The following is a 22,388-nucleotide window of genomic DNA, read 5'->3' as shown; positions in this document are numbered from 1 at the left end:
CACAACATCGGAGTGCAGCGCCACATTAAATATGCAACTACAGCGATTTGAAGCATGTTTTGTTTTTGGGGGGGTGAGGGGGGCAGAGCTTTGTGACGTCATATTTGAGGGGGGGGGGTCTGACTTTTTGTGACGCCGTGTGACGACGGGGGGGGGAGGGGGCGGGAGTCAAAAATCGCGTGACGTCATTTATGGACGGCCCATAACCACTGGGGTCACCTCGGTGCTGTGCCTGGCCACGGTAGACTTCAGTGGCAATTTATTACCTGAACCTGTCCACCGGTGCTGGTGTGCATAGTAGTTAAACATCGCGGCTAGGGGAGACAAAGGCGGCCGGGCGTGGTGCTGGCCAACCCCACCCATCCCTTCGCGTGCCGTGCCGGCGTCAGTAGGTGCTCGCTCAGAACACTCGCCCCAACAGTCTGTTGAGGCTATACGGGGGATCTTTGTCTTCATGTGTGTATGTATATTCGTACGTGTCTAGATGTGTGTGTGTATGTGTGTGTGTGAGCGATAGTGTAGCGGTTAGCGCGCTGCGCTATGAACCTGGCGACCCGGGTTCGATTCCCGCTCACCAGTGACGATTATCTGAACCGGTCCCGGGCCTCCCCTAGGTAGACTCAGCCTCAAATGAGTACCTGGTGCGGTGTGTAAACATTGCCACTAGGGAGACAAAGGCGGTCGGGCGTGGCCACCCACCCCCCCTCGTGTACCGTTCCGGCCTTCATAGGTGCTCGCTAACAGCACTTGCCCCTACAGTCTGTTAAGGCTATATGGGGGATCTTTGTCTTTGTGTACGTAGAACTCGCCACCCACACCACCTCGCGTGCCACAGTTTCCGGCCTACAGAGATGCTGCTGCTGCTCGATAAAAAAACAGCACTTGCCCCATCAGTCCGTTAAAGGCTACACGGTGGTGGTGGTGGTGTTGGTGGTGTTGGTGGGGGTATCTTTGTCTTTGTTCACGAAAGAGAGAGTGTGGGAGAGTCGCAGACACGCTCGCCTCTGCGACCCCTCTCTCCCTTTGATGTTGCGCAAAGATTGAGTGGTGGAGCCGTGACTCCGTAAACTCACGGAACGAGGAGCACGTGCGAGACTTAACCAGTTGCACACCCGCTCACCCCTCCTGTGAACACTGGGCGGCGTTTGCATGCCGAACCGCGCTTCCCTGTTTTACCGCGCAGTACGGCGGAGATCCGTAGACTCACACAGAGACCCATAGACCCATAGGCTCACACAGAGACCCGTAGACTCACACAAAGACCCATAGACTCACACAGAGACCCGTAGACTCACACAGAGACCCATAGACTAACACAGAGACCCATAGATTTAGACAGAGACCCATAGACTTTGACAGAGACCCATAGACTCACACAGAGACCCATAGATTCACACAGAGATCCATAGACTCATACATAGACCCATAGATTCAGATATAGACCCATAGACTCACACAGAGATCCATAGATTTAGACAGAGACCCATAGACTTAGACAGAGACCCATAGACTCACACAGACACCCATAGACTCACACAGAGACCCATAGAGATACAGAGCCCCACTTAGAACCATAGAGTACCCACAGAGACCCATAGACTTAGACAGAGACCCATAGACTCACACAGATACCCATAGACCCATAGACTCAAAGACACAGCGAGCCATAGACTGGCCACAGAAACCCACTGACTCACACAGGCCCGTAGACCCATAGGCTCACATAGAGATGCATAGACTCACACAGAGACCCATAGACTCACACACACACATTCATAGACTCACACAGAGACCCATAGACTCACACAGATACCCATAGACTCATACAGAGACGCATAGACTCACACAGACATCCATAGACTCACATAGACATCCATAGACTCACACAAACATCCATAGACTCACACATACATCCATAGACTCACACACACATCCATAGGCTCACACATACATTCAGAGACTCACACACACATCCATAGACTCACACAAACATCCATAGACTCACACATACATCCATAGACTCACACACACATCCATAGACTCACACACACATCCATAGACTCACACACACATCCATACACACACACATCCATAGACGCACACACATCCATAGACTCACACATACATCCATAGACCCACACACACACATCCATAGACTCATACACACATCCATAGACTCACACACACATTCAGAGACTCACACACACATCCATAGACTCACACACACATCCATAGACTCACACACACATCCAGAGACTCACACACACACATCCATAGACTCACACACACATATTCACAGACTCACATACACACACATTCAGAGATTCACACACACATTCAGAGACTCACACACACATCCATAGACTCACACACACATCCATAGACTCACACACACATCCATACACACACACATCCATAGACTCATACACACGTTCAGAGACTCACACACACATTCACAGACTCACACACACATTCAGAGACTCACACACACATCCAGAGACTCACACACATCCATAGACTCACACACACATCCAGAGACTCACACACACATCCATAGACTCACACACACATCCATAGACTCACACACACATCCATAGACTCACACACACATCCATAGACTCACACACACATCCATAGACTCATACACACATTCAGAGACTCACACACACATCCAGAGACTCACACACATTCATAGACTCACACACACATCCAGAGACTCACACACACATCCATAGACTCACACACACATCCAGAGACTCACACACACATCCATAGACTCACACACACATTCACAGACTCACACACACACATTCAGAGACTCACACACACATCCAGAGACTCACACACATCCATAGACTCACACACACATCCATAGACTCACACACACATCCATAGACTCACACACACATCCAGAGACTCACACACACATCCAGAGACTCACACACACACATTCACAGACTCACATACACACACATTCAGAGATTCACACACACATCCATAGACTCACACACACATCCATAGACTCACACACATCCAGAGACTCACACACACATCCAGAGACTCACACACACATCCATAGACTCACACACACATCCATAGACTCACACACATCCAGAGACTCACACACACATTCACAGACTCACACACACATTCAGAGACTCACACATACACATCCAGAGACTCACACACATCCATAGACTCACACACACATCCAGAGATTCACACACACATCCATAGACTCACACACACATCCATAGACTCACACACACATCCATAGACTCACACACACATCCATAGACTCACACACACATCCATAGACTCATACACACATTCAGAGACTCACACACACATCCAGAGACTCACACACATCCATAGACTCACACACACATCCAGAGACTCACACACACATCCATAGACTCACACACACATCCAGAGACTCACACACACATCCATAGACTCACACACATATTCACAGACTCACATACACACACATTCAGAGATTCACACACACATTCAGAGACTCACACACATCCATAGACACACACACACACACATCCATAGACTCATACACACATTCAGAGACTCACACACACATCCATAGACTCACACACATTCAGAGACTCACACACACATCCATAGACTCACACACACATCCATAGACTCACACACAGATCCAGAGACTCACACACACACACATCCATAGACTCACACACACATATTCACAGACTCACATACACACACATTCAGAGATTCACACACACATCCATAGACACACACACACATCCATAGACTCACACACACATCCATAGACTCACACACACATCCATAGACTCACACACACATCCATAGACTCACACACACATCCATAGACTCACACACACATCCAGAGACTCACACACACACATCCACAGACTCACACACGTGCAGAATCACGTCACCGCTACTACTCCCTCGACCAGATCGACGGAGGCCTCTGGAACGCTCGCGAGCTTTGCCGTGCCGTGCCCATCGGAGCGGCACGGGCGTAATCCCCCCCCCACTTCACTCGTGAGAGTGAGAGACGATAGAGGGGGAGAGAGAGAGCGAGACAGCGAGCGGGAGATAGAGAGGCAGCGAGAGAGGGAGAGAGACCGAGAGGGAGAGAGACTTTTGAATTTTTAAACCACTTTTATTGCCGCCAGAAGCAACTGCGCTTGAGTCGATTTCGATACGGGGCACGCAAAGTCGCCAGGAGGAGCAGCAGCAGCAACAGCAGCAGCAAAATAAATAACACGATGGAAAACAGAAAAGGCGGCACGCTCGCCGCGACCGACGAGAGTGGCGCGTTAGAAGGTGAAGAGGGGGGGGTGCCGTTCGCGAGAGAGAGAGAGACAGAAAGAGGGAGACACTTTTCAAACAACTTTCATTGCCGCCAGCAGCAACAGCACTGGAGGCGATTCCGATGCGAAATGCACAAAGTCACCAGCAACACAAATGAATCGCTGTAAATGCAGCGCGCGCGACACGAAAGAAAAGTCACGTGGTGGTGGTGGTTGTGGTGGTGGTGGTAGTGGTTGTGGTGGTGGTGGTTGTGGTGGTGGTGGTGGTTGTGGTGGTGGTGGTGGTTGTGGTGGTGGACATCGCGCACGCCACGGTGACGAGCGAGCGCTTCAGAAGGTGAACACGTGGGGTGGTGCCGTCCACGCTGGTAACAGAGGGCTTAGAGAGAGAGAGAGAGCGGGAGAGAGCGAGAGTGACAGAGCGAGCCAGACAGAAAGAGAGAGCAAGAGAGAGGGGCTTGTCCGGCCCCTCGGCGTTCGAAGTGGAGACGCGCTGCACATCACCGGCACGTGTGTGTGTGTCACGTGGCGTGCTCCAGCCGCAGCCGCGCCTTGAGCAGGCAAACTGAACGCTGGAAGCAGCACAGAGCAGCCGTCAGTGTCACCTTGCAGCGTCTTTTTACCTCGTTCTGTAACACCGCCAACTTCGCCTGAGCACGGGCGAAGTTGGCCAGAGAGAGAGAGACAGAGAGCGAGAGGGAGCTAGAGGGAGCGAGAGGGAGACAGCGAGAGAGAGAGAGACAGAGAGCGAGAGGGAGCTAGAGGGAGCGAGAGGGAGACAGCGAGAGAGAGAGAGTGAGCGAGATGGAGAGAGCGAAGGAGAGCAAGGGGGAGATTGAGAGACAGAGAGCGAGAGAGGTAGAGAGATAGAGAGAGACAGAGTGCGAGAGAGACAGAGAGCGAGAGAGAGAGACAGAGAGATAGAGAGACAGAGAGCGAGAGAGAGATAGAGAGAGACAGAGAGATAGAGAGACAGAGAGAGATAGAGAGATAGAGACAGAGAGATAGAGAGAGATAGAGAGAGACAGAGATAGAGAGACAGAGCGAGAGAGATAGAGAGAGACAGAGATAGAGAGAGACAGAGAGATAGAGAGACAGAGAGATAGAGACAGAGAGATAGAGAGAGATAGAGAGAGACAGAGTGCGAGAGAGACAGAGAGCGAGAGAGAGAGACAGAGAGATAGAGAGACAGAGAGCGAGAGAGAGATAGAGAGAGACAGAGAGATAGAGAGACAGAGAGAGATAGAGAGATAGAGAGACAGAGAGATAGAGAGAGGCAGAGAGATAGAGACAGAGAGATAGAGAGAGACAGAGACATAGAGAGAGACAGAGAGATAGAGAGAGATAGAGAGAGACAGAGAGATAGAGAGACAGAGAGATAGAGAGAGATAGAGAGAGACAGAGAGATAGAGAGACAGAGAGATATAGAGAGATAGAGAGAGACAGAGAGATATAGAGAGAGATAGAGACAGAGAGATAGAGACAGAGAGATAGAGAGAGACAGAGAGATATAGAGAGATAGAGAGAGACAGAGAGATAGAGAGAGACAGAGACATAGAGAGAGACAGAGAGATATAGAGAGATAGAGAGAGACAGAGAGATAGAGAGACAGAGATATAGAGAGAGATAGAGAGAGACAGAGAGATAGAGAGACAGAGAGATAGAGAGAGACAGAGAGATAGAGAGAAACAGAGCGATAGAGACATAGAGAGAGACAGAGACATAGAGAGAGAGACAGAGAGACAGAGAGAGACAGAGAAAGACAGAGACATAGAGAGAGACAGAGAGACAGAGAGAGACAGAGAAAGACAGAGACATAGAGAGAGACAGAGAGACAGAGAGAGACAGAGACATAGAGAGAGACAGATAGAGAGACAGAGAGAGACAGAGACATAGAGAGAGACAGAGACATAGAGAGAGAGAGACAGAGAGACAGAGAAAGACAGAGACATAGAGAGAGACAGAGACATAGAGAGAGACAGAGAGACAGAGACATAGAGAGAGACAGAGAGACAGAGAGAGACATAGAGAGAGACAGAGAGATAGAGAGATAGAGAAAGACAGAGACATAGAGAGAGACAGAGACATAGAGAGAGACAGAGAAAGACAGAGACATAGACAGAGACATAGAGAGAGACAGAGACATAGAGAGAGACAGAGAGAGAAAGACAGAGACATAGAGAGAGACAGAGAGACAGAGAAAGACAGAGACATAGAGAGAGACAGAGACATAGAGAGAGACAGAGAGAGAAAGACAGAGACATAGAGAGAGAGACAGAGAGACAGAGAAAGACAGAGACATAGAGAGAGACAGAGACATAGAGAGAGACAGAGACATAGAGAGAGACAGAGAGACAGAGACATAGAGAGAGACAGAGAAAGACAGAGACATAGAGAGAGACAGAGACATAGAGAGAGACAGAGAGATAGAGACATAGAGAGAGAGAGATAGAGACATAGAGAGAGACAGAGACATAGAGAGAGACAGAGAGACAGAGAAAGACAGAGACATAGAGAAAGACCGAGACATAGAGAGAGACAGAGAGAGACATAGAGAGAGACAGAGACATAGAGAGAGACAGAGAAAGACAGAGACATAGAGAGACAGAGAGATAGAGAGAGAGACATAGAGAGAGACAGAGACACATAGAGAGAGACAGAGAGAGGGAGACAGAGACATAGAGAGAGACAGAGACATAGAGAGAGACAGAGAGACATAGAGAGAGAGACAGAGACACAGAGAGAGAGAGACGGAGAGAGGGAGGGAGCGAAAGCGAGCGTGAGGGAGCAGCCTCGCCAGCGCAGATGTTTAACAGCCGTCTCGCGTCAGGTGACAGCTGACACGGCCCTCGTTCGAGCCCTCCTCCTCCTCCTCCCTTCCCTACTCCTCGACCGCGACGAGGCTGCTGTGTCGGGGGGGGGGGGGACGGGGGGGTACACGGGGGGGGGGGGCCCTGATGACCACCCCCCTCCCCCCGAACCAACACACCCGTCACCTTTCTACGAATGGACCTTACGGTAATGATGCGATGATGATGATGATGATAACCCCACGGTGACTTCTGTATTACCGCCAGCGCCGATAGCACCACCGTGGCCACCGTGTCCACCGTGGCCACCACCCACACCACGTACATACACACACACCACGTTGAACTTCTCTCGCGCCGCACGTGCTAACCGGTAGGTGCGGTGTGAACGACATCAAACTAAAGCACAGTTTGTACCGCCGCCGCGACCACCACCTACACCGCCACTACCGCCGCCGCCGCTACCGTAACCGGTGGTGTCAGTGGGGGGAGCGGTAGTGGGGTGCAGTAGGGGGTTAGCGCTACGCTTGAGGCAGTGACACCAGCTAGGATCCCACCAACGCCACCGGTGTCGATTACGTGGACCGGTCCTGGGCCCCTTCCCCTAGGTCGACTCAGCCTCAAATGAGTTACCCGGTGCGGTGGGCAAAAAAAATCATCGCCACTGGGGAGACAAAGGCGGCCAGGCGTGGCGCTGGCCCCCCCAGCCCCTCGTGTGCCGTGCCATCCTTCATAGGTGCCCGCTCATAGCACTTGCCCCTACAGCCTGTTGGAGGCTATACGGGGGATCTTTGTGTGTTTGTATGTTCGTACGTGTGTGTGTGTACGGTGGGGAGCGGTAGTGTAGCGGTTAGCGCTACGCTGCGCTATGAACCCGGCGACCCGGGTTCGATTCCCGCTCACGGCCAACACCAGTGACGATTACCTGAACCGGTCCCGGGCCTCCCCTAGGTCGACTCAGCCTCAAATGAGTACCTGGTAGCGGTGTGTAAACATCGCCACGAGGGAGACAAAGGCGGTCGGGCGTGGTGCTGGCCACCCACCCCCTCGTGTACCGTTCCGGCCTTCATAGGTGCTCGCTAACAGCACTTGCCCCCTACAGTCTGTTACAGGCTATACGGGGGGATCTTTGTGTGCGTGGTACTGGCCACCCACACCACCTCGTGCGCCACAGTTCCCAGCACGTGTCCCCGACAGTCGGTTAGAGGCTACGCGGGTGGCGGGTGGTGGTGGTGGTGGTGGAATCTTTCGTGCATAGGCAGAGGAGGGAGGGAGTGGCATTGTGGTGGTGGTGGTGGTGGAGGAGGGGAGTTGTGTCGCTCGGCGAAGAGAGAGAAAGAAAGAGAGAGAGGTGGGGGGTGGGGTTAAAAGGTTCGCGGAAATCGATGGCTTGGAGATGACGGTCGATCGATAATCTGTCGCGTCCTCAGGAGATGAATTGATTGACGGTGAAAGCGAGGGCGGGCGTAACGTGTGCGGTTGAGCGGCGAGACCCGAGTTCGACTCCCGCTCTCGTCCGCCAAGAGGGCTGGCCACCGGCCTCCTCGTAGGCGCCGTTCGCTAGCTAGCAGCACTTGCCCCTAGGCTACACGGGTGGGGTGGGGTGGGCGGGCAGGGGGATCTTTGTCTTTGTTGGCATGCCGATAGCTCAGGTGGTGCGCGGTGCACCTTGCCAGTCGTATCAGTCGGTTAAAGTCACAACGCCTGCGTCTGCGCAGTGGCCTCGTGCCAGCGGCGAGCTCTCTACACTTCACGCGATGGCCTCTTCAGAGTGCACCTAGCCTGGCGCAAGCGCCGCGGTGACGTCACCCGCCATATGCGAGCGGCGAATGAAGGCTGTTGCTGTTGCTGCGTGTGAGTTATCGAATGACAACCGGACTGGGTTTTCGTATCCATATGGGAAAGAGGTAGTCCTCGATTTACTAACACCTGACTTATGAGTGCATGTGTAAGTCTATGAGTGCTGTGTACATCTATGAGTCCCTGTGTAAGTCTATGAGTCCCTGTGTAAGTCTATGAGTGCTGTGTACATCTATGAGTCCCTGTGTGAGTCTACGAGTCCCTGTGTAAGTCTACGAGTCCCTGTGTAAGTCTATGAGTGCTGTGTACATCTATGAGTCCCTGTGTAAGTCTATGAGTGCTGTGTACATCTATGAGTCCCTGTGTAAGTCTACGAGTCCCTGTGTAAGTCTATGAGTCCCTGTGTAAGTCTATGAGTGCTGTGTACATCTATGAGTCCCTGTGTAAGTCTACGAGTCCCTGTGTAAGTCTATGAGTCCCTGTGTAAGTCTATGAGTCCCTGTGTAAGTCTATGAGTGCTGTGTACATCTATGAGTCGCTGTGTAAGTCTATGAGTGCTGTGTACATCTATGAGTCCCTGTTTAAGTCTACGAGTCCCTGTGTAAGTCTACGAGTCCCTGTGTAAGTCTACGAGTCCCTGTGTAAGTCTATGAGTCCCTGTGTAAGTCTATGAGTCCCTGTGCAAGTCTATGAGTCCCTGTGTAAGTCTATGAGTGCTGTGTACATCTATGAGTCCCTGTGTAAGTCTATGAGCCCCTGTGTAAGTCTATGAGTCCCTGTGTAAGTCTATGAGTCCCTGTGTAAGTCTATGAGTGCTGTGTACATCTATGAGTCCCTGTGTAAGTCTACGAGTCCCTGTGTAAGTCTATGAGTCCCTGTGTAAGTCTATGAGTCCCTGTGCAAGTCTATGAGTGCTGTGTACATCTACGAGTCCCTGTGTAAGTCTACGAGTCCCTGTGTAAGTCTATGAGTGCTGTGTACATCTATGAGTCCCTGTGTACATCTATGAGTGCTGTGTACATCTATGAGTCCCTGTGTAAGTCTACGAGTCCCTGTGTAAGTCTATGAGTCCTTGTGTAAGTCTATGAGTCCCTGTGCAAGTCTATGAGTGCTGTGTACATCTACGAGTCCCTGTGTAAGTCTATGAGTCCCTGTGTAAGTCTATGAGTGCTGTGTACATCTATGAGTCCCTGTGTAAGTCTATGAGTGTTGTGTACATCTATGAGTCCCTGTGTAAGTCTATGAGTGCTGTGTACATCTATGAGTCCCTGTGTAAGTCTATGAGTCCCTGTGTAAGTCTATGAGTCCCTGTGTACATCTATGAGTATCTGTGTAAGTCTATGAGTGCTGTGTACATCTATGAGTCCCTGTGTAAGTCTGTGAGTCCCTGTGTAAGTCTATGAGTCCCTGTGTAAGTCTATGAGTCCCTGTGTAAGTCTATGAGTCCCTGTGTAAGTCTATGAGTCCCTGTGTAAGTCTATGAGTCCCTGTGTAAGTCTATGAGTCCCTGTGCACGTCTACGAGTCTCTGTGTAAGTCTATGAGTCCCTGTGCACGTCTACGAGTCCCTGTGCAAGTCTATGAGTCCCTGTGTAAGTCTATGAGTGCTGTGTACATCTATGAGTCCCTGTGTAAGTCTACGAGTCCCATGTAAACTCTGCTGCTCCTACACCTTAAGTTCACGCGCGTCTCTCTCTCCCCGTCTCTCCCCCCGTGTCTCTCCCCGTGTCTCTCCCCGTCTCTCTCCCCGTCTCTCTCCCCGTCTCTCTCCCCGTCTCTCTCTCCCCGTCTCTCTCTCCCCGTCTCTCTCCCCGTCTCTCTCCCCGTCTCTCTACCCGTTTCTCTCCCCGTCTCTCTCCCCGTCTCTCTCCCCGTCTCTCCCTCCGTCTCTCTCCCCGTCTCTCTCCCCGTCTCTCTCCCCGTCTCTCTCCCCGTCTCTCCCTCCGTCTCTCTCCCCGTCTCTCTCCCCATCTCTCTCCCCGTCTCTCTCTCCCCGTCTCTCTCTCCCCGTCTCTCTCCCCGTCTCTCTCCCCGTCTCTCTCCCCGTCTCTCTCCCCGACTCTCTCCCCGTCTCTCTCCCCGTCTCTCTCTCCCCGTCTCTCTCCCCATCTCTCTCTCCCCGTCTCTCTCCCCGTCTCTCTCTCCCCGTCTCTCTCTCCCCGTCTCTCTCTCCCCGTCTCTCTCTCCCCGTCTCTCTCCCCGTCTCTCTCTCCCCGTCTCTCTCCATGTCTCTCTCCCCGTCTCTCTCCCCGTCTCTCTCTCCCCGTCTCTCTCCCCGTCTCTCTCCCCGTCTCTCTCTCCCCGTCTCTCTCTCCCCGTCTCTCTCTCCCCGTCTCTCTCTCCCCGTCTCTCTCTCTCCCCGTCTCTCTCTCCCCGTCTCTCTCTCCCCGTCTCTCTCCCTCTCCGCGCCCGCGTCAGGCCCTGCGCGATGCCAGCTTCCTGCCGCCCTCGGGCGTGGGCGACGAGGTGGCCGCGGCTCACCGGCAGCTGGCCCAGGCGCTGGACGAGGCGGTGCAGCGCCACTACGGGGAGTGGGCGGGCGCCGTGGACAAGCAGGCGCTGGCGCGCCTCGAGGTGCCCGTGCTGGTGCGCAGCCGCGAGCAACCGGGCACCATCGACGTCAACTTCGACAGGTGACGGCGTGCGCGGTGCCTGTCCGTGTGTGGGGGGTCTGTGGGCCTGTCCGTGTGTGGGGGGGTCTGTGGGCCTCTCTGTGTGTGGGGGTCTCTGTGGGCCTCTCTGTGTGTGGGGGGTCTGTGGGCCTCTCTGGGTCTCTCGTTGGGTCTCTGTGGGTCTCCGTGGGTCTCTGTGAGTGTCTGTGGGTCTCTGTGGGTCTCCGTGGGTCTCCGTGAGTGTCTGTGGGTGTCTGTGGGTCTCTGCGGGTCTCTGTGGGCCTCTCTGTGTGTGGGTCTCTGTGGGCCTCTCTGTGTCTCTCGTTGGGTCTCTGTGGGTCTCTGTGGGTCTCTGTGGGTGTCCGTGGGTCTCTATGGGTCTCTGTGGGTCTCTGTGGGTCTCTCTGGGCCTCTCTGTGTGTGGGGGTCTGTGGGCCTCTCTGTGTGTGGGGGGTCTGTGGGCCTCTCTGTGTGTGGGGGGTCTGTGGGCCTCTCTGTGTGTGGGGGGTCTGTGGGCCTCTCTGTGTGTGGGGGGTCTGTGGGCCTCTCTGTGTGTGGGGGGGTCTGTGGGCCTCTCTGTGTGTGGGGGGTCTGTGGGCCTCTCTGTGTGTGGGGGGTCTGTGGGCCTCTCTGTGTGTGGGGGGTCTGTGGGCCTCTCTGTGTGTGGGGGGTCTGTGGGCCTCTCTGGGTCTCTCGTTGGGTCTCCGTGGGTCTCTGTGGGTCTCTGTGGGTGTCCGTGGGTCTCTCTGTGTGTGGGGGTCTGTGGGCCTCTCTGGGTCTCTGCGGGTCTCTGTGGGTCTCTGTGGGCCTCTCTGTGTGTGGGGGTCTGTGGGCCTCTCTGTGTGTGGGGGTCTGTGGGCCTCTCTATGTGTGGGGGTCTGTGGGCCTCTCTGTGTGTGGGGGGTCTGTGGGCCTCTCTATGTGTGGGGGGTCTGTGGGCCTCTCTGTGTCTCTGCGGGTCTCTGTGGGTCTCTGTGTGTGAGTCTGTGGGTCTCCGTGGGTCTCCGTGGGTCTCCGTGGGTCTCCGTGGGTCTCTGTGGGTGTCTGTGTGTGAGTCTGTGGGTCTCTGTGTGTGAGTCTGTGGGTGTCTGTGGGTCTCTGTGGGTCTCTGTGTGTGAGTTTGTGGGTCTCTGTGGGTCTCCGTGGGTCTCCGTGGTTCTCTGTGAGTGTCTGTGGGTGTCTGTGGGTGTCTGTGTGTGAGTTTGTGGGTCTCTGTGGGTCTCTGTGGGTCTCTGTGAGTGTCTGTGGGTGTCTGTGTGTGAGTCTATGGGTCTCTGCGTGTGAGTCTGTGGGTATCTGTGGGTCTCTGTGGGTCTCTGTGTGTGAGTCTGTGGGTCTCCGTGGGTCTCTGTGTGTGAGTTTGTGGGTCTCTGTGGGTCTCCGTGGGTCTCCGTGGTTCTCTGTGAGTGTCTGTGGGTGTCTGTGGGTGTCTGTGTGTGAGTCTATGGGTCTCTGTGTGTGAGTTTGTGGGTCTCCGTGGGTCTCTGTGGGTCTCTGTGAGTGTCTGTGGGTGTCTGTGGGTGTCTGTGGGTCTCTGTGTGTGAGTTTGTGGGTCTCTGTGGGTCTCCGTGGTTCTCTGTGAGTGTCTGTGGGTGTCTGTGGGTGTATGTGTGTGAGTCTATGGGTCTCTGTGTGTGAGTCTGTGGGTCTCTGTGGGTCTCTGTGTGTGAGTTTATGGGTCTCTGTGGGGGTCTCTGTGGGTCTCTGTGAGTCTCTGTGGGTCTCTGTGTGTGAGTCTGTGGGTGTCTGTGTGTGAGTCTATGGGTCTCTGTGTGTGGGTCTGTGGGTCTCTGTGTGTGAGTTTATGGGTCTCTGTGAGTCTCTGTGGGTCTCTGTGGGTCTCTGTGTGTGAGTCTATGGGTCTCTGTGTGTGAGTTTGTGGGTCTCTGTGTGAGTCTCTATGGGTATCTGTGTGTGAGCCTGTGGGTGTCTGTGGGTCTCTGTGGGTCTCTGTGTGTAAGTCTGTGGATGTGTGGGTCTCTGTGTGTGAGTCTCTGTGGGTCTCTGTGAGTCTGTGGGTATCTGTGTGTGAGTCTGTGGGTCTTTGTGAGGCTGTGGGTCTCTGAGTCTCTGTATGGGTCCGTGCGAGTCTGTGGGTCTCAGTGTGAATCTTTGGGTCTTTGTAAGAGTCTGTAGGTCTCTGTATGAGTCTGTGGGTCTCTCTATGAGTTTCTGGGTCTCTGTATGAGTCTGTGGGTTTCTGTATGAGTCTCTGGGTCTCTGTATGAGCCTGTGGGTCTCAGTGTGAGTCTCTGGGTCTCTGTATGAGTCTTTGGGTCTGTGTTGTGTCTCTCAGCGCAAGTCAAAAGCAATTAAGACGCGGAGACAAGGGTGGGCAGGCCTTTTGCCCAGCGGTACAAACTTACAGGCTTACAAAAACAACAAAACAACAACAACAAAAACAACAACCAAAAGCATTACCTGGGAGGGCGGCCGATGGGTTCGAACCGCCAGGAAATGTCTCTCCCCCATGTGGTTCGTCTGCCAGGTCTGACGAATACAAACTCCCTCCCTCCCTCCCTCCACCCTCCCTCCACCCACCCTCCCTCCCTCCCTACCTCCCACCCTCCCTCCCTCCACCCTCCCTCCCTCCACCCTCCCTCCCTCCCTCCACCCTCCCTCCCTCCCTCCACCCACCCTCCCTCCCTCCCTCCCTACCTCCCACCCTCCCTCCCTCCACCCTCCCACCCTCCCTCCCTCCACCCTCCCTCCCTCCACCCTCCCTCCCTCCCTCCACCCTCCCTCCCTCCACCCACCCTCCCTCCCTCCCTCCACCCACCCTCCCTCCCTCCCTCCTTCCCTCCCTCCACCCTCCCTCCCTCCCTCCACCCTCCCTCCCTCCACCCTCCCTCCCTCCCTCCCTCCACCCTCCCTCCCTCCCTCCACCCTCCCTCCCCCCACCCTCCCTACCTCCCTCCCTCCCCCCACCCTCCCTCCCACCCTCCCTCCCTCCCTCCACCCTCCCTCCACCCACCCTCCCTCCCTACCTCCCACCCTCCCTCCCTCCACCCACCCTCCCTCCCTCCACCCACCCTCCCTCTACCCACCCTCCCTCCCTCCACCCTCCCTCCACCCACCCTCCCTACCTCCCACCCTCCCTCCCTCCCTCCACCCACCCTCCCTCCCTCCCTCCCTACCTCCCGCCCTCCCTGCGAGTCTCCCGCGTTCGCCCAATCACGCGCTGCATTCCGCCGCTCCGTCTCCTGCTCCGTTGCCACCGAGCGAACGTCGAATCTGCGGCATTGCTCCAGGACGCCAGAGTCGGCGTGCCCACGGCGAGCTCGAATCCACGACCTCCTGTATACCAGGCGAGGTAGTCAACATCTCCTAGCCACCGTGATGATGATGATGATGATGAGAGAGACGCAGACTCCAAATATACAGCAGCAGCAGCAGGCATCGTCAGTGTCGGGATCGATCCCACGACCTCCTGCACACCAGGCGAGGTAGTCAACATCTCCTAGCCACCGTGATGATGATGATGATGAGAGAGAGACGCAAGCTCCAAATATACAGCAGCAGCAGCAGGCATCGTCAGTGTCGGGATCGAATCCACGACCTCCTGTATAGCAGGCGAGGTAGTCAACATCTCCTAGCCACCGTGATGATGATGATGAGAGAGAGATTGACACGCAAACTCCAAATATAAAGCAGCAGGCATCGACAGGGTCGGGATCGAATCCACGACCTCCTGTACACCAGGCGAGGTAGTTAACATCTCCCTAGCCACCGTGATGATGATGATGAGAGAGAGAGACGCAGACTCCAAATATACAGCAGCAGCAGCAGGCATCGTCAGTGTCGGGATCGATCCCACGACCTCCTGCACACCAGGCGAGGTAGTCAACATCTCCTAGCCACCGTGATGATGATGATGATGAGAGAGAGACGCAAGCTCCAAATATACAGCAGCAGCAGCAGGCATCGTCAGTGTCGGGATCGATCCCACGACCTCCTGCACACCAGGCGAGGTAGTCAACATCTCCTAGCCACCGTGATGATGATGATGATGAGAGAGAGAGACACGCAGACTCCAAATATACAGCAGCAGGCGTCGCCAGCGTCAGGGTCGAGATCGAACCCACGACCTCCTGCACACCAGGCGAGTTAACCATCGCATCCCTGACCAGGAGTTGAACTCGGCAAACCTTCCGATCACCGCGAGCCGCCTGTACCCCCCCCCCCCCCCCACCTCCCCCACCCCCCCAAAATGATTCCCCGTCCGTCCTTGTTTGTTGTTGTTGTTTGTTGTTGTTTGTTATCGTTCCTAGTCGAGCGTCTGCCGTCTGTAATTAAGCGAGCGCGTTGGCGTCTACCCGGCGTCGGGAGAGAGAGCGGCGCTAATTGGGGGAAGGAGGTAGGAGGAGGTGGGTGGTTGGGTGGGTGGGTGGGGGGGGGGCGATGCCGTGGAGTGTGGAGGAGGTGGGTGGTTGGGTGGGTGGGTGGGGGGGGCGATGCGGTGGAGTGTGGTGGTGGTGAGTGGTGAGTGGGTTTGTCACTAAACCAAACTATAAACTATTTAAACACATTCTCCTGCGGAGGGAGCTGGTAGGAAACGTTGGGTTGCTCGGTCAGTGGCCAGGGTCAACAACGGGCGGCACCACCACGTGGTGTATTCCGCAACAATATGCCCGACTGTCAGGGCGGGCACAAGCCGGCGTGAGTAGGTGAAACGTTGAGTTTTATAAGGGGGGCACCACGGGGTGACCAGCCCCTCCCCACCCAGCCCCACCCCTCACCCAGCCCCACCCAGCCCCTCCCCACCCAGCCCCTCCCCACCCTCCCCACCCAGCCCCTCCCTCCCCACCCAGCCCCTCCCCACCATCCCCTTTCCACCCAGTCCCACACCTTCCTTTTTTGGATGCACGACGGACGGACACAATAATCCCCTGTGGGTTGGTGGTGTAACCAGGAGGTTCCTACCGGTAAAATTTTACCGGCTAAAGGCTCAGCAGGGAGCTGTGTAGCTCGTTTTGTCGCGAGCGACCAGCCAATCACCGACGATAGCTTCAGCGATGTGGCTTATCATCGTCATCGTCACGTGGACATTTGTAGCAGTTAGCCAAACACTTCCGAACACATAGAGACACATGAGAGACCCACAGAGATACATAGAGACCCATAGAGATACATAGAGACCCATAGAGATATATAGAGACCCATAGAGATACATAGAGACCCATAGAGATACATAGAGACCCATAGAGACACCTGACACACAGAGAGATGCGTAGAGATTAATAGAGACCCACAGAGATACGTAGAGACCCATAGAGACACCTGACACACAGAGAGATGCGTAGAGATTAATAGAGACCCAGAGAGATACATAGAGACCAATAGAGATACATAGAGACCCATAGAGATACATAGAGACCCATAGAGATACATAGAGACCCATAGAGACACGTGACACAGAGAGATGCGTAGAAATGAATAGAGACTCACAGAGATGCATAGAGGCCCATAGATTAAATTTCAATTCAACCATTTTTATTTATTTTACCGGCTAAGAGGCTCAGCAGCGAGCCGTGTACCTCGGTTTGTCGCGAGCGACCCGCCAATCACCAACGATAGCTTCAGCGATGTGGCTTATCATCTTCGTCGTCACGTGGACATTTATAGCATGTAGCCAAATACTTCTAAACGCGCGACGTCGATTCTAAATGGAGAACGCGGAACAAAATTCCACGCGACCACGGGGAGAGAGACGCACAATCTCGAAATGTACAGCAAGCGTCAAGGTCGGGATAGAACCCACGACCTCCTGCACACCAGGCGAGGTAGTCAACATCTCCTAGCCACTGTGATGATGATGATGATGAGAGAGAGAGAGACACGCAAATTCCAAATATACAGCAGGCGTCAAGGTCGGGATAGAACCCACGACCTCCTGCACACCAGGCGAGGTAGTTAACATCTCGTAGCCACTGTGATGATGATGATGATGAAGATGAGAGAGAGAGACACGCAAATTCCAAATATACAGCAGGCGTCAAGGTCGGGATAGAACCCACGACCTCCTGCACACCAGGCGAGGTAGTTAACATCTCCTACTCACTGCGATGATGATGATGATGAAGATGAGAGAGAGAGACACGCAAATTCCAAATATACAGCAGGCGTCAAGGTCGGGATCGAACCCACGACCTCCTGCACACCAGGCGAGGTAGTTAACATCGCGTAGCAATGTTGCTGTTGCTGCTGCTGCTTCTGTGTTATCCCAATTAACCACAGGAGAGATACACGGCTCCGTTGACGGGGGAGGCGGGGGGGGGGGGGTGGCACATCTCCATATATAAATAATTAAATTTGTTTCACATTTTATCGGACGGCTGGCGACCGCTGTCGGGGGGAGGGGGGGGGCGGGGAGGGGGCTGACAGGCGTGGGATGGGCGAGCGAGGGGCTCGGTGGTGAGCGGGTGGCAGGCACGGGGCAGGAACCCCCGACAGAGATCGCTCACCCACACGCCTACCCACTCACCTACCCACTCACCTACCCACTCGCCTACCCACACGCCTAGCCTACTAACTCACCTACCCACTCACCTACCCACACGCCTATTAACTCACCTACCCACACGCCTACCCACTCACCTACCCACCCGCCTACCCACTCGCCTACCCACACGCCTAGCCTACTAACTCACCTACCCACTCACCTACCCACACGCCTACTAACTCACCTACCCACACGCCTACCCACTCACCTACCCACACGCCTACCCACTCACCTACCTACACGCCTACCCACTCACCTACCCACACGCCAACTAACTCACCTACCCACTCACCTACCTACACGCCTACCCACTCACCTACCCACACGCCTACCCACTCACCTACCCACACGCCTACCCACTCACCTACCCACCCGCCTACCCACTCACCTACCCACACGCCTACCCACTCACCTACCCACACGCCTACCAACTCACCTACCCACCCGCCTACCAACTCACCTACCCCCTCACCTACCCACACGCCTACTAACTCGCCTACTAACTCACCTACCCACACGCCAACTAACTCGCCTACCCACACGCCTACCCACACGCCTACCCACACACCTACCAATTCACCTACCCACACGCCTACCAACTCACCTACCCACACGCCTACCAACTCACCTACCCACACGCCTACTAACTCGCCTACCCACACGCCAACTAACTCACCTACCCACACGCCTAGCCTACTAACTCACCTACCCACACGCCTACCCACTCACCTACCCACACGCCTACTAACTCACCTACCCACATGCCTAGCCTACTAACTCACCTACCCACACGCCAACTAACTCACCTACCCACACGCCTACCCACTCACCTACCCACACGCCTAGCCTACTAACTCACCTACCCACACGCCAACTAACTCACCTACCCACACGCCTACCCACTCACCTACCCACACGCCTACCCACTCACCTACCCACACGCCTACTAACTCACCTACCCACACGCCTACTAACTCACCTACCCACACGCCTACCCACTCACCTACCCACCCGCCTACCCACTCACCTACCCACTCACCTACCCACACGCCTACTAACTCGCCTACTAACTCGCCTACCCACACGCCTACCAACTCACCTACCCACACACCTACCAACTCACCTACCCACACGCCTACCAACTCACCTACCCACACGCCTACCAACTCACCTACCCACACGCCTACTAACTCGCCTACCCACACGCCAACTAACTCACCTACCCACACGCCTAGCCTACTAACTCACCTACCCACACGCCTACCCACTCACCTACCCACACGCCTACTAACTCACCTACCCACATGCCTAGCCTACTAACTCACCTACCCACACGCCAACTAACTCACCTACCCACACGCCTACCCACTCACCTACCCACACGCCTAGCCTACTAACTCACCTACCCACACGCCAACTAACTCACCTACCCACACGCCTACCCACTCACCTACCCACACGCCTACCCACTCACCTACCCACACGCCTACTAACTCACCTACCCATACGCCTACTAACTCACCTACCCACACGCCTACCCACTCACCTACCCACCCGCCTACCCACTCACCTACCCACTCACCTACCCACACGCCTACTAACTCGCCTACTAACTCGCCTACCCACACGCCTACCAACTCACCTACCCACACACCTACCAACTCACCTACCCACACGCCTACCAACTCACCTACCCACACGCCTACCAACTCACCTACCCACACGCCTACTAACTCGCCTACCCACACGCCAACTAACTCACCTACCCACACGCCTAGCCTACTAACTCACCTACCCACACGCCTACCCACTCACCTACCCACACGCCTACTAACTCACCTACCCACATGCCTAGCCTACTAACTCACCTACCCACACGCCAACTAACTCACCTACCCACACGCCTACCCACTCACCTACCCACACGCCTAGCCTACTAACTCACCTACCCACACGCCAACTAACTCACCTACCCACACGCCTACCCACTCACCTACCCACACGCCTACCCACTCACCTACCCACACGCCTACTAACTCACCTAACCACACGCCTACTAACTCACCTACCCACACGCCTACCCACTCACCTACCCACACGCCAATTAACTCACCTACCCGCACGCCTACCCACTCACCTACCCACACGCCAACTAACGCACCTACCCACACGCCAACTAACGCACCTACCCACACGCCTACTAACTCACCTACCCACACGCCTACTAACTCACCTACCCACACGCCTACCCACTCACCTACCCACACGCCAATTAACTCACCTACCCGCACGCCTACCCACTCACCTACCCACACACCTACTAACGCACCTACCCACACACCTACTAACTCACCTACCCACACGCCAACTAACTCACCTACCCACACGCCTACCCAGTCACCTACCCACACGCCTACTAACTCACCTACCCACCCGCCTACCCACTCAACTACCCACACGCCTACCCACTCACCTACCTACACGCCTACCCACTCACCTACCCACACGCCTCCTAACTCACCTACCTACACGCCTACCCACTCACCTACCCACACACCTACTAACTCACCTACCCACACGCCTACCCACTCACCTACCCACACGCCAACTAACTCACCTACCCACACGCCTACCCACTCACCTACCCACACACCTACTAACTCACTTACCCAGACGCCTACCAACTCACCTACCCACACGCCTACTAACTCGCCTACCCACACGCCTACCCACTCACCTACCCACACGCCTAGCCTACTAACTCACCTACCCACACGCCAACTAACTCACCTACCCACACGCCTACCCACTCACCTACCCACACGCCTACTAACTCACCTACCCACACGCCAACTAACTCACCTACCCACACGCCTACCCACTCACCTACCCACACGCCTACCCACTCACCTACCCACACGCCTAGCCTACTAACTCACCTACCCACACGCCAACTAACTCACCTACCCACACGCCTACCCACTCACCTACCCACACGCCTACTAACTCACCTACCCACACGCCTACTAACTCACCTACCCACACGCCAACTAACTCACCTACCCACACGCCTACCCATTCACCTACCCACACGCCTACTAACTCACCTACCCACATGCCTACTAACTCACCTACCCACACGCCAACTAACTCACCTACCCACACGCCTACCCACTCACCTACCCACACGCCTACTAACTCACCTACCCAGACGCCTACCCACTTACTTACCCACATGCCTACTAACTCACTTACCCACACGCCTACCGACTCACCTACCCACACACCTACTAACTCACCTACCCACACGCCTACCCACTCACCTACCCACACGCCTCCTAACTCACCTACCTACACGCCTACCCACTCACCTACCCACACACCTACTAACTCACCTACCCACACGCCTACCCACTCACCTACCCACACGCCTACCAACTCACCTACCCAGACGCCTACCCACTCACCTACCCACACGCCTACCCACTGACCTACCCACACGCCTACCCACTCACCTACCCACTCACCTACCCACACGCCTACTAACTCACCTACCCACACGCCTACCCACTCACGTACCCACACGCCTACTAACTCACCTACCCACACGCCTACCCACTCACGTTTAAAGGAGTTCAACGTTGAAAGGAGCTCAACGTTGAAAGGAGCTGAACGTTGAAAGGAGTTGAACGTTGAAAGGAGATCAACGTTGAAAGGAGTTCACCGTTGAAAGGAGATCTACGTTGAAACGTTGAAAGGAGTTCACCGTTGAAAAGAGTTCAACGTTGAAAGGAGTTCAACGTTGAAAGGAGTTCACCGTTGAAAGGAGTTCAACGTTGAAAGGAGTTCACCGTTGAAAGGACTTCAACGTTGAAAGGAGTTCAACGTTGAAAGGAGTTCACCGTTGAAAGGAGTTCAACGTTGAAAGGAGTTCAACGTTGAAAGGAGTTCAACGTTGAAAGGAGTTCAACGTTGAAAGGAGTTCAACGTTGAAAGGAGTTCAACGTTGAAAGGAGTACACCGTACGTACGTACGAAAGTTGAAAGGAGTTCAACGTTGAAAGGAGATCAACGTTGAAAGGAGTTCACCATACGTACGTACGAAAGTTGAAAGGAGTTCAACTTTGAATGGAGTTCAACGTTGAAAGGAGTACACCGTACGTACATACGAAAGTTGAAAGGAGTTGAACGTTGAAAGGAGATCAACGTTGAAAGGAGTTCACCATACGTACGTACGTACGAAAGTTGAAAGGAGTTCAACTTTGAAAGGAGTTCAACGTTGAAAGGAGTACACCGTACGTACGTACGAAAGTTGAAAGGAGTTCAACGTTGAAAGGAGATCAACGT

The 22,388-nt window shown here is 54.5% G+C and overlaps 1 protein-coding gene across 1 annotated transcript in view; it reads left to right on the top strand.

The window, feature by feature from the left end:
• Nucleotides 1-22,388, top strand: part of LOC142906581 (dynein axonemal heavy chain 2-like) — a 331,951-nt gene that overhangs the window by 16,042 nt on the left and 293,521 nt on the right. Inside the window, exon 2 of the mRNA XM_076054727.1 lies at nucleotides 11,347-11,561. Within this exon, the coding sequence (XP_075910842.1) occupies nucleotides 11,347-11,561 (215 nt within the window). The remainder of the gene's footprint in view (nucleotides 1-11,346; nucleotides 11,562-22,388) is intronic.

This window comes from Petromyzon marinus, chromosome 67 (genome assembly GCF_048934315.1).
Source record: "Petromyzon marinus isolate PM22_M1 ecotype Great Lakes invasive population chromosome 67, UKy_Petmar_22M1.pri1.0, whole genome shotgun sequence".
NCBI classification, from domain to species: Eukaryota; Metazoa; Chordata; class Hyperoartia; order Petromyzontiformes; family Petromyzontidae; genus Petromyzon; species Petromyzon marinus.
This window is presented reverse-complemented; position numbering and strand designations above follow the sequence as displayed.